Here is a 13976-nt window from a genome sequence, read left to right on the forward strand (position 1 = left end):
GCAATGAACATTGGAGTACATGTGTCTTTGCAAGTCATGGTTTTCTCTGGATAGATGCCCAGGAGTGGGATTGCTGGGTCAAATGGTAGTTCTATGTTTAGTTTTCTGAGGAATCTCCATACTGCTTTCCACAGTGGTTGCACCAATTTACAATCCCACCAACAGTGTACTAGGGTTCCTTTTTCTCCACACCCTCTCCAGGACTTATTGTTTGTAGACTTTTGGATGATGGCCATTCTGGCTGGTGTAAGGTGATACCTCAGAGTGGTTTTGATTTGCATTTCTCTAATAATGAGTGACGCTGAACATCTTTTCATGTGTTTCTCGGCCATCTGTATGTCTTCTTTGGAGAACTGTCTGTTTAGATCTTCTGCCCATTTTTGGATGGGCTTGTTTGTTTTTTGGTATGGAGCTGCAGAAGTTGTTTATAAATTTTGGAGATTAATCCCTTGTCAGCTGATTCACTTGCAAAGATTTTCTCCCATTCTGTGGATTGTCTTTTTGTGTTGTTTAGTGTTTCCTTTGTTGTGCAGAAACTTTGAAGTTTGATTAGATTCCATTTGTTTATTTTTCTTTTTATTGTCAATACTCTGAGAGGTGAATCTGAGAATATGTTGCTGTCATTTATGTCAGAGAGTGTTTGGCCTATGTTTTCTTCTAGGAGTTTGATAGTGTCTGGTCTTATATCTAGGTCTTTAATCCATTTTGAGTTTGTTTTTGTGTATGGTGTTAGGGAGTGTTCTAATTTCATTCTTTTCCATGTGGCTGTCCAGTTTTCCCAGCACCACTTATTGAACAAGCTGTCCTTTCTCCATTGCATATTCTTGCCTCCTTTGTCATAGATGAGTTGGCTGTAGGTGTGTGGGTTGGGTAGAGTAATCTTGGTTGGAGGTTTTTTCCTTTCATCACATTGAGTATATCATGCCACTCCTTTCTGGCCTGCAGAGTTTCTGTTGAAAAATCTGCCGATAGCCTTATTGGAGTTCCCTTGTATGTTATTTGTTTCTTTTCCCTAGCTGCTTTCAAGATTTTCTCTTTGTCTTTAATTTTGGTCAGTTTGATTAGTATGTGTCTCAGGGTGTTCCTCTTTGGGTTTATTTTATATGGTACTCGTTGTGCTTCCTGGATTTGAGTGAGTGATTCCTTCCCCATATTAGGGAAGTTTTTGGCTATTATCTCTTGGAATATTTTTTTCTGTCTCCTCTCTCTCTTCTCCTTCTGGCACCCCTATAATATGGATGCCGGTGCGTTTCACGTTGTCCCAGAGTTCTCTGAGACTCTCTTCATTTGTTTTCAGTCTTTTTTCTCTTTTCTGTTCTGCATCCGTGATTTCCACTAATCTGTCCTCCACCTCACTTATTCTTTCTTCTGCCTCCTGTATTCTGCTGTTAGCTGCTTCTAGTGAATTTTTTATTTCAGTGATTGTATTTTGCATCTCTTCTTGTTTAAGTTTTATATCTTGTATCTCTTTGGTCAGTGTTTCCTGTAAGTCATTCATCTTTGCCTCCAGTTTATTTCCAATGTCTTGCATCATCTTCAGCATCAACAGTCTAAAGTCTTTTTCCTGGAGGCTGAGAATTTCCTCATGGCTTAGCTGTTTTTCTGGGGTTTTTCCTTTCTCCCTCATCTGAGTTATAGTCCTCTGTCTATTCATTTTTATAGGTTTTTGGTGTGGTGATCTTTTTACAGAGAGTAGAATTGTAGCCTCTCTTACTTCTGATGTCTGCCCCCCTGTGGCTGAAGTCAGTATGGGGGGCTTGCTGTAGGCTTCCTGATGGGAGGGGCTGATGCCTGCCCCCTGGTAGGAGGAGCCGATTCTAATCCCTCTGTTGGGTGGGGCTTAGTCTCTGGATGGGATTAGAGGCAGCTGTGTGCCTGAGGGATCTTTAGGTAGCCTGTTTACTGAGGGGTGGGGTGTGATCCCTCCTGGGTTGTTTGCCCTGGGGCTTCTCAGCAGCTGGCTGATGGGTGGGGCCAGATTTTCCCAAAATGGCCACCTTCAGAGAAAGGCAGCTGCTGAATATTCCCGAGAGCTTTGCTTTCAATGTCCTTCCCTCACAACAAGCCACATTCACCTCTGTTTTCCCAGGATGTCCTCCAAGAACTTCGGTCAGGTTTGACCCAGATTCCCATGGAGACTTTGCTTTGCCCTGAGACCCAGTGCACGTGAAAGTCTGTGTGTGCCTTTTAAGAATGGGGTCTCCGTTTACCCCGGTCCTGTGGATCTCTTGTGCACAAGCCCCACTGGCCTTCAATGCCAGATGCTCTGGGGCTCTTTTTCCCAATGCCAGATCCCCACACATGAGAGTTTGATGTGTGGCTCAGAACTCTCACTCCTGTAGGTGAGTCTCTGTGAACCAGTTAGTTTCCAGTCTGTGGAGCTTCCCACCCAGGAGGTATGGGGTTGTTTATATCACGAAATCGCCCCTCCTACCTGTTGATGTGGCCTCCTCTTTTTCTTCTGGAGTAGGGTATCTTTTTTAAGGTTTCTGGTCCATTTTGGTGAAGAGTGCTCAGTCTTTAGTTGTGAATTTTGTTGTTTTTAGGAAAGAAGTTGAGCTCCAGTCCTTCTATTCTGCCATATTAATCCCGTCTACTTGTATTTGTTATTATTCTTAAAAATTTTAATTTATATTCATGAGAAATACTGATTTTTTGTTGTTGTTGCATCTGCAGCATGCAGAAGTTCCCAGGCTAGGAATTAAATCTGAGCCATAGCAGTGACAACACCAGATCCTTAACCACTAGGCCACCAGGGAACTCTGAGATATATTGACTTTAAAGTTTATTTTATTGTAATGTCCTTGTCAGTTTTCGGTAGTAAGGTTTTTCTGGTTTCACAAAATGAGTTACTAAAGTGTTCCTTTTAAAACTATTCACTGGATGAATTTGTGTAAGATTGATATTATTTCTTCCTCATATATTCAGAAGGATTTACTGGCAAAATTATCTGGGCCAGGGATATTTGTGGCATGGTTTTTAATTGTAAATTCAGTCCCTCTAGTAGCTATAGAGCAATTCAAATATCCTACTTCTGGAATTTCTGCTCTGGTGCAGTGGGTTAAGTATCCAACTGCAGTGGCTCAGGTTGCTGCAGAGACTCGGTTTCAATCCTTGACCTCAGGCAGTGGGTTAAAGGACTGGGGTTGCTGCAGCTGTGGCTCAGATTCAATCTCTGGCCCAGGAACTTCCATATGCCATTGGTGAGGCCATAATATTTAAGAAAACCCCATTTCCTCTTCTGTCAGTTTCAAAAAATTTTAAATATTATTTACCTCTCAGATTTATTGGCAGAGAGTTGTTAATAATATACAACTTATTCACGTTTTAATGTTTGCAGGATCTGTAATGATAGCCTCTTTTTTATGACTGATATTGGTAATTTGTGTGATTTTTTCTTTTTTCTTGGTCAGTCTGTTGTTGAGATACTTACCTTACTAATCTTTTAAAGGAACCTATTTTTAGGTTTATAGATTTTCTCTATTGTTTATCTTCTACATACTTTATTGATTTACTCTCTTATCTTTATCATTTACTTACTTTATTGATTCATGCTCTTATCTTTATCACTTACTACCTCTACTTTAAGCTTAATTTGATTTTTTAAAAAAGTGGGAGCTTAGAGTTACTTTTATTATTATTAATTATTATTATTATTATTATTTGGGTGCATGAAAATTCCCAGGTCAGGGATTGAACCAGGGCCAAAGCAGTGACCCAAGCTACTACAGTGACAATGCTGGATTCTAAACCCACTGTGCCACAAGGTAATTCCTTAGATGTTACTTTTAAACCTTTCTTGTTTTTCCATGTATTCAATTAAAGGCGTAGATTTCCATCTAAGCACTGCTTTAATGGGAATCTCATAATTTTTATATATTGTGCTTTCATTATAATAAAATTCAAAACTATTTGTCTTGGGATTTCTGTTTCTGACTCACGGGTTTTTTTTTTTTGGTTTTGTTTTGTTTTTAAGAAATATGTTATTTAATTTTCACAGATTTGTAGATTTTTCTAATTATCTTTTGTATTAATTGCCATTTTAATTCAGTCACAGAGATCATGGTAGTGATTTCAATCATTTGGAATTTATTGACTTGATTTATGACTCATCATATGGATCTATTTTACTGAATACTCATGTAAATGGCAAAAACATGCATTTTGCAGTTGTTGGTGTAGTGTTTTCTTGAATCTGTCCATATTTGAGGCATTTTTAAGTTATTAGGTAATACATATCTAGGATTTTTATGCATTATTGATGAATCAAACCTTTATCATTATGTGTCCTTCTCTGTCTCTGATAATTCTCCTTGCCCTCAAATCTGCTTTGTCTGGGATTAACATAGATGCATCAACTTTCTTATGATTAGTAGTTACATGATTTAGTTTCCATACTTTTACTTTCAATATTTCTTTGTTCTTATATTTGTAGTGTATCTCTTGGAGTTCCCACTGTGGTTCAGTAGGTTAATGATCTGGCTTGTCTCTGGAGGTGCTGGTTCAATGCCTGGCCAGGCACAGTGCGTTAAGGATCCAGTTTTGCTGCAGCTGTAGCATAGGTCACAGCTCTAGCTTGGATTCAGTCCTTGGCCTGGGAATTTCCATAGTCTGTGAGGACAGCTGAAGGAGAAAAAAGTGTATCTTTTGTAGACAGCTTTGAAAAAACCTCCAATCTGACAATTTCTGCCTTTTAATTAAAACATTTAGTCCATTTACAGTCAAAGTATTTACTTTGGGCTTAAGTTGGACATTTTACTCTTGGTTTTCTATTTGTGGCATCTATTATTTCCTTTATTTTTTCTTTCATGCCTTTTTTCCAATTAATTAAATATTTTTAAGGTTTTATGTGAGTTCTCTGATGGCCTAGTGGTTAAAGATTTTGCATTGTCACTGCTGTGGCTTGGGTTCAATCCCTGACCTGGGGGCATGGCCAAAAAAAAAAAAAAAAGAATAGTCATTTACGATAAAAGAACGAATGACAGGTAACAGAAATGAAAAATCTATTACTGATTGATGGGAGCAATAGCAAGCTGAACATAAAAGAGACTTGGTAAGCTGTAAGGCAAAGCTGAGGGATTCTACCAAAATATACTATGACAAAGTAAGAAAATGAAAAATATAAAGCTAAGATTCATGACATTTCAGGGAAACTGAAAGTCCTTGTGGGAAAAATTATGCCTCACATCATATCCTCAAAATATATTTTAAATAATCAAAATACAGTATAGGAAAATATTCTTGTAATATTGGGAAAAGAGAGAATTTCTTTACTTTTCTTTTTTTTTTGCCTTTTAGGGCCACACCCATGACATATGGAAGTTTCCAGGCTAGAAGTCTAGGAGTCTAACTGGAGCTATAGCTAACATCCTACACTGCAGCCACAGCAATGCGGGATCCAAGCAGCATCTGCGACCTACACCACAGCTCAGGGCAATACAGGATCCCTGACCCAGTGAAGCCAGGGATAGAACCTGAATCCTCATGGATACTAGTTGGATTCGTTTCTGCTCTGCCACAACAGGAACTCCCAGGATAGAATTTCTTAAGTAAGACATAAAAATTAAAATACATAACAAGATTTATGATTTTGACTCCATTAAAATAAAAAAGAAAACTTAGTATGAAAAAACCCACAAAATTTAAATTCAAAGGCATCCTGGAGAATATTTTTGCTTCATATATAACATACAGTTTATTACTAGTCAAAATACAAAGAACTCTTACAAATCAGTAAGAATGGCTCTATAGGAAATTAGCCTATGATAGAAACAGGAAATCAAAAGTCAGGGAAATTTGAAAGACCAAAAAATTTATGGAAGGACGCTTGTTTTCATTAGAAATCATGGACAAAAAGGTAAATGCACCCGTATGTTCATTGTAGCACCATTCACAATAGCTAAGACATGGAAACAACCTAAATGTCCACTGGTAGATGAATGGATTAAGATGATGTGGTATACATATACAATAGAATACTACTCAGCCATAGAAAAGAACAAAATAATGCCATTTGCAGCAATATGGATACAAATAGAGATTTCATACTAAGTGAGGTGTCAAAAAGAGAAAGATAAATACCATATAATTTCACTTATATGTGTAATCTAAAATATGACACAAATTAACCTATCTACAGAACAGAGATAGATTCACAGGCATAGAGAACATATATCCAGAAATATATCCAGTCTCTTGGGAGAGACCATGATGGAAGACAATATGCAAAAAAGAGTGTATATATATATATATATATATATGTATATATATATATATATGTATGTATGACTGGGTCATGATGCTGTACAGCAGAAATTGATACAACATTATAAATCAACTACACTCTAATTAAAGTAAATAAAAAAGAAATCAGTAAGATAAAGTAATCAAAAGTAAGATAATCAAACAATATAGTCTTCCTTCAGCAAATGGGCAAAAATTTGAAGTTAGTATTCAAAATGTTGGTAATGCAGTTGGGGACATGAACACTCTCATTTATGAGTGGTGATATTTGTAGGACCACTTGGCTATGTCTATTAAAACTAAAAAAAGTGTGCATGTTATGATGGACCAATTTATCTTCTAGAGATTTCAATTGTGTGTGAGAAAGAAGAAGAAGAAAAGAAGGGAAGAGGTGAAGAGAGCTAGTCCTCTGAAAATGTCAGTTATGTAGGCAAAGCAGAGTAAGAAGCCAAACCGGATCTGGCATCAGTTTGCCCTAAACATGGCTTAAAGCCTTTCATTACTTCTGTCAATGCTCATGAAATGTCTAAGAGATAAAATCAACCAGCCCTGTGAAAACTTACTCTTCTCTATCTTCTCCTCATTGCCTCTATCACAATGGAATAGTTCTAAAAAGTATTTTAAATTTGTGGGGGAATAAACATATTCAAGTCTATCACTTTAGAATTTCAAGCCTATTTATTATAACTTCAGGGATGCTTGAATGGATCTAGGAGGAGCAGGAGTAGAAATTAAAGGAAGGGCAATAGAGAAGACTCAAGGTTCTTCTGGCTTCATCTTTCTGGCTTGTAATACTGCATAAAAACCTTCCCACCCTACCTCACTCACCTACTCAGTCCGTAGAGCAGCAAGACCATGACAAGAGCTCCCAGTTATGCCGCTGACATTTACTTCACCCATGACTTCAGGGTGACCAAATCAAGGATGATCTGGAGGCAGAAGAATTCTGGCCACCATGCAGTATCTCCTTGCCTTGATTTTTTTTTAGCTTCCTTTGAACTCTTTTAGGAGTCATTTGCCATCTGGAAGCATTGTGATATTGAACATGGACTCAGACACCCTGGGCTTGAATGCTAGCTCCTCTACTTCCTTGCTGGGAGACCTTGGATAATCTATCTAAACTCCCTGTGCTTTAGTTTCCTCATCTGTAAATAAGACAATATCAGTATGTACTCACATGTTTGTTGAGGATATGTGCTGTAATAACAGAAAATCCTGGTGGGTTTACAAATACAAATTCATTTATAATCCATATAAATTCCAATATAAGTCATCTCTGATACTATATTACAGTATAGTAGTGATGCTCTACTATAGTGAATTTGAGATACTATCCTGGAGTATAGTCTATTACAGATATCATCTCTGATATCTATATCAACTGGTCATAGTCAGCTCTGAAAGTAAGTCTTGGGCTTGAGTGTGGGCTTGAACTTCAAATACTTAAAGTCCCTGACTCAACAAATTCTCTGCTTGACATACATAGTATCCCCATACATAGATTGGCACCCACTATTCAAAATGCTTAGGATGTTATACAATTACGGATGTGATAAATTCATTTGAGTAATAAAAAAAAAGTAAAAAAAAACCTATGGGAATTAGCCAATATAAAAAAACAAAACAAAACAAAATGCTTAGGATGACATGTCAGCTTAGCCTTTAGGTACATGAAAATGCCTCTGATTCTTAATACAAATCTGTATGAGATAATTATCTGTACAAAGATTAAGCACAAAGATGCATTATTTCCCTGGAAATTCTTAATTGAACAATCTTAACTCTTGTACCCAATAGGGATGACAATGAAACTTTAAAAATACAGTGTTCAATTTTAGATGGTCCTGTCATTCAGTCAAGAATGGGCTTCATGGAAGTTCCTGTGTGGTGCAGCAGGTTAAGTGTCCCGCATTGCTGCAGCTGTGGCACAACTGTGGTACAGGGTCAAAACCTGGCCCAGGAACTTTCACAAGGCATGAGTCTGGCAAAAAAGGGCTTTACCGTCTTACATTTCTGGTCTATAATAATTGAAATAGCAAAAGTAATACCTACTTGAATTGTTCAAGGGTCAGATTGAGTGACAACCTTCCACTTCTGTAAAACCTAAAAACATGACTCAAACAAAGACACTGCTGAGAAGCATCATAGGCAGGCACTTTACTCTCAGAGCACCAGCTCTTGGACCCCTTTTTTACTTGGATTTTAAGGGTTGTTTCCTAGACCTATCATTAATGATGCAGAAATGTATAAGAATGATGTGTAAAGTAGCATACTAGTAGGTGGCCAAAACATCCACAGGCTGCAATATATCTCTGCTATTAGGTTTGCATGCTTGTAGTAAAATTTTTCTTTGGTTTAAGACTGAAAAACAAACAAAAAAACCTCTCCTCTTGTTTAAATGATTGGTATCAATAAATTTGTTTTCTATAAATCTGCAAGAGAAAAAGCAAGTCTGGGAGGAGGAAGGGAGCTGGTCAGCGCATGTCTTGCACCACATGGACTGCAAATGAAAGCTAGGTCTTAATGTAAGGGAGGATCCTTGGTACCACACTGCATCCCCCATGAGGTCATCTCTTTGATCTGAAGCCAGCCCTGCCAAGGATCTTGACCAAAGCCACTCGAACTTCTCGGTTCCTCAGGCTATAGATAAGGGGGTTGAGCATGGGAGTGATAAGACTGTAGAAGAGGGAGACTACATTGTCCTGCTGTGGGCTGTGGTAGGTGCTTGGTACCATGTACATGAACACGGCTGCCCCATAAAAGAGCCCGACCACGGTGATGTGTGAAGAGCAAGTGGTAAAGGCCTTGTGTTGAGCCTCAGTTATGTGCATGCGGAGAATGGCCCCCAACACATGGCTGTAGGAGGTAGCAATGAGAGACAGGGGCAGCAGCAAGATCAGCACTCCAGAGATGGACAGCGCTAACTCATAGGCAGAGGTGTCTGTACAAGAGAGCTTGAGCAGGGCAGGGAGCTCACAGAAGAAGTGGTCCACAGTGCGTGAGGCACAGTAGGGGAAGTGAAGGGTGATGGATGTCTGGATGGAGGCCACAAGCACACCTGACAACCAGGAGGTGCCCACCATGAGCAGGCATACCTGACGTCTCATGAGCATAGGATAATGCAGGGGGTGGCACACAGCCACATAGCGGTCATAAGACATGAGGGATAGTAAGACACCCTCAGAGACACCCATCAACATCAGGAAGAACATCTGAGCTGCACAACCTTCGAAGGAGATGAAATCCTCTCCCTGCAAGAAGTCAGCTGCCATCTTGGGGATGGTGACCAGTGGAAAGCCAACATCCAACAGGGAGAGTTGGCTGAGCAGGAAGTACATGGGTGTGTGGAGTCTAGAGTCTGTGTGGATCAGGAAGAGCAGGATTGCATTGCCCAGAAGGCCCATGGTGAATATGGTAGCCACAAGAGAGAATAGGACCAGATGTGGTCCTGAGTGGCTGAAAAGACTCATGAGAGTGAAGTAGGAGGTCATTGACTGATTCAATTCCCTCATCCTCTGGGAGGTATTGTTCATCTGCAGGAAGAACAGAGTATTTGGCAAGGAGTCTCAGTGGGGGGGCGGATTTCATCTTACATGACAGCAACAGTTGTTTGATCATGACTGCCTGGAGTTTCTTGAGAAGGATGATGAGCACATTCTAGTCTCAGTAGGAAAAAAAAATACCATGATGGATTCATTATGTCTGCTCGAGTCAGGAGATGGGCTGCAGCAAAACAATGTCTTTCTATTTCCATTTCTGTGTAAATGTCTTGCCTTCACATCTAGGAAAGTACTATCCTTCAATACTTTTAGTTAAATCCTCTGTCCCCAAACTAGAGAGTGCAAGACAGCATCAGTGGACTATTGGAACACACTCCTTCCAAGGTGCCTTGGGGTCAGAGCAGAGGTGGGATTCTGAAGAGATTGGAATATGAAGTAGGGAGACCAAGCCAAAGATGATAGAGGATAATGAGGCTGGATCACAAATTAAAACCAAAACCATGAGGAAAAGCTTACTTCTAAATTCTTGGATGAGAGAATGAAGGGGTCAAAGTCTGGGAAGAGTAGAAGCGGAATGATATTTAGGATATGAACTCAAGACATCTACACCATAAAGGGGCATATGAGAGACAGAGATGGGAATCAAGTGGGCTGGGGTGGTGGGTGACAAGTTGTCCAGAATATCAGCCATCTCTTTACAGCTTGATTTCAAAGGATGACAGTGGAGAATATTATACTTACTGGGTACTAAATACTCAACAAAAATCTGCCAAATGAATGAATGCAGGGGACAAGGGAGATGACTGAAGGATCAAGAGGGACTACCCCATGTAACTAAGAATACTTTTACCTGACCTTCTTACCTTCACCATCACCTCCCAGGAAAACTCAGATTGTCTTGGAACACACAACACCATCAACACTGAGAACTTCTGGCCAAAGTGGCATCCATCACCATCATTAATGGGGAAGTATAGATAAGTACATACAAAGTGTAGAGAAGCCATCTTTTTAGGTCCAGGAGGGTTTGACTTTGGATAGATCCAGTAGAAGTCTGCTTTACCAGATGTCCAAAGGAGATGGCTTACTTAGAGATCAAAAAGTGTCAGTGTTGGGTGGGTGCACTCAAGACCCTTGGGTGCCCAAATCATTGATAACACTTACCTTGGATATTTTTATCTTCTCTGACTTGATTCCCTCTAATCATGAATTCTGGTCAAGAGTTTTCCCCTTGTCTAACTGCCTATTGCTTCCTTCTCCCCTTGCCACATTTAAGCTGGCATTTAAGGCCTTCTTAAATTACTGCTTATCAAGGCCCTTTGTTATCCTTCTATGCCCCCAATTCTTCATTCATTCAATGAAATTTAATTTAGCTCCCCTTAGGTAGCAGTCACTGGAGGAGGAATAAGAAGCATGGTAGTGAAAAAGTTGAGCAAGTCTCTGTTGTCATGGTAGAGATAAAAATCAAGGGAATTGGTAAACCATATACTTTTTTCTTTTTCTTTTCTTTTTTTTTCTTTTTACATCTGTGCCTGTGGCATATGGAAGTTCCTGGGGTTGGGGTCAAATCAGAGCTTCATTTGCAGGTCTATAACATAGCAACACCAGATCTGAGCTGCATCTGTGACATACCCTGCAGCTTGTAGCAATGCCAGATCTTTAACCCACTGAGTGGAGCCAGGAATGGAAACTGCATCCTCATGGGCAATTATGTTGGGTTAACAAGCTGAGCCGCAATGGGAACTCCCATATACATTTTTTCCTGCTTTTTAGGGCCACACTTTCAGTGTGTAGAAATTCCCTGGCTAAGGGTGGAATCAGAGCTGTAGCTGCTGCCCTACACCATAGCCACAGCAACACAGGATCTGAGCTGCATTTTTGACCTACACCACAGCTCATGGCAGCACCAGATCCTTAACCCATGGAGGGAGGTAAGGGATCAAACCCACATCCTCATGGATACTAGTCAGGCTGTTACTGCTGAGCCACAATGGGAACTTCCCCACATACTTTTCAATATGTAGAGAAAAATAAACATAGTGATCTTATAGGAACTTACTAGAGAAAACATCTCTGGGTGATGAGGTTGAGGGAGGCCTCTCTGAACAGTTGAGAACTGCTTTCAAAATCTAGGTGTTATAAGAAGGAAGGGAAGACCTAAATATCTCATTATACCTGTGGGGGGAAATTAGGTCAGTTATGGTTCTATCTGACAAAAAATTATTTAGGAATGAAATTTACCTCAAAATGAAACAGAGAACTTCATGAGGTAGTGTCTGTCTTATTTAATCAATTATGTATGGGCTGGAAATACAAAGACTTTTTGGTGCTGCTCTTAAAGACCTTAGAGTTTGATAGGGGGGACAAGTAGGTAAGCAAATCACTCTATGACAGTATGAAAAGGGATGCAACAAAGATACATATATTGTGCTGGAGATTCCCAGTGGGTCTAGTGCCAAATTCTGCCTGGATTTTGGACACATTATTTAACCTTCCTGGGCCTTAGTTTCTCCATCTGTCTACGGGGATAAATAGCATATCCCTCATAGGAGTAGTTATAAGCATTAAATAAGATAATGAATTAAAGAGTTCAGCACAGGAGTTCCTGTCATGGTGCTGAAATGAATCCGACTAGGAACCATGAGGTTTTGGGAAATGAATCCGACTAGGAACCATGAGGTTTTGGGTTCAATCCCTGGCCTTGCTCAGTGGGTTAAGGATCTGGTGTTGCTGTGAGCTGTGGTGGAGGTCAAAGACGTGGCTTGGATCTGGCATTGCTGTGGCTCTGGTGTAGGCCGGCAACTGTAGGTCCAATTAGACCCCTAGCCTGGGAACCTCCATATGGTACAGGTGCGGCTCTAAAAAGACAAAAGACAATAAATAAATACATAAATAAATAAAAGTCTTCAGTACAAGGATTACCATATGGTAATTCCTTGATTTAAGTTCACAATTATTATCCAATTATAATAATGGTTTTGTTATCATATAACTACTATTGTAAAGGATGTATAAACATTAAAAGATATTGACTGGGAGACTTCTAAGATTCTTTCCTACAGTAGAAAAATGTATGAGTAATCCTTAGCTCAGTATCTGGCATACTGAGTAAGACTGTTCAGTAAGTATTATCTTATTTTTGTTAACATTATCCAACATTGAAACTCTTGTCCAATTGCATGCCTGAACCAATCAAGTTTGTTCTCAGATATGCTCTTCTGAAACAATTCCTCAGTTATTACTCTATCTCAGTGGTTCTCAACCAGAGGTGACTTTGCCCTTTCCTCTGCCTTAGGGACATTGGCAATGTCTGTAGGCACTTTTAGTTGTTATGACTGGGGCTGGGAGTGTTACTGGCATCTTGCGGGTAGAGGCCAGAGATGCTGTTAAACCCCTCACTATGCACAGTTATTATAACTCCACTACAGTTATCTGGTCACAAATTTCAATAGTGTCAAAGGTGAGAAATCCTTCAACTGAAGGCCATCAGCTCTTCTCTGACCTTGAATGGAGACTATGAGAGGTCTCTTGAGTTCATTGACTTGGTCTTTTAGCAGAGATGAGCTTCCCATCCCAGGCAGGCCTAGACATTAATCTATAAAGTTGATACATTTTGAAGGAAATAGTGATAAAATTAGTCCCAAATTAAATCCCTGGAGAATTGCATTGTTTCTACATCTCTGTATAGAGAAGGATTGATCCTTTAATCATTAGCTTTTGAGGTCAGCTTTAGCTGTATGGTATCTCTGGACCTTGTCAGAGGATTTTCAAGTGGGTGGTATATTTGGATCTCCGCTTTTTGGTAACTCTCCACTCATTTTAAAGGAGAGAAAAATAAATTGATTACTGTTAATCATTTACTATGTACTGGGCATCATGATAAGGTCAGAGAAGAGCTGATAGGTTTCATTTGAAGAGTTTCTCAAACTTGGCACTATTTTTTTTGGCTATACCCAAGGCATGTGGAAGTTTCCTGGCCAGGGATCCACATGCTGCAACCTAAGCCACAGCAGTGACAACTCCAGATTAAGCGCCACCATGGTATTCCTTGGTACTATTGACATTTTGAGCTCAATAATTTTAAGTATGTTACAGTCATATTTTTTCACTTGATCCTAGTAGGTGTTGTTATTACCTGCCTGATATGGGTGCGGGAACAGAGATTCATAGCAAAGTTACAAACTATACTGGGTCGAGTGGTGTTGCCCACAAATCATGAATATTCAGACTGTA

General features: G+C 39.6%; 2 protein-coding genes across 3 annotated transcripts in view; one reads left to right on the forward strand and one right to left on the reverse strand.

Annotated features, from left to right (window-relative positions):
• LOC100513462 (olfactory receptor 10H1-like) overlaps positions 1–13976 on the forward strand; it is a 43311-nt gene that overhangs the window by 9297 nt on the left and 20038 nt on the right. The window lies entirely within an intron of this gene.
• On the reverse strand, positions 8811–9755 carry LOC100511184 (olfactory receptor 2Z1-like). The gene has a single exon (XM_003123467.3). It carries the CDS (start codon positions 9753–9755, stop codon positions 8811–8813), a length of 945 nt encoding a protein of 314 aa, XP_003123515.3.

Source organism: Sus scrofa, chromosome 2 (genome assembly GCF_000003025.6).
Source record: "Sus scrofa isolate TJ Tabasco breed Duroc chromosome 2, Sscrofa11.1, whole genome shotgun sequence".
Taxonomy (NCBI): domain Eukaryota; kingdom Metazoa; phylum Chordata; class Mammalia; order Artiodactyla; family Suidae; genus Sus; species Sus scrofa.

Bases quoted from the DNA above. Each gene is read 5' to 3' on its own strand.
- LOC100511184 (XM_003123467.3), bottom strand. From the start codon at position 9,755: ATGAGGGAATTGAATCAGTCAATGACCTCCTACTTCACTCTCATGAGT.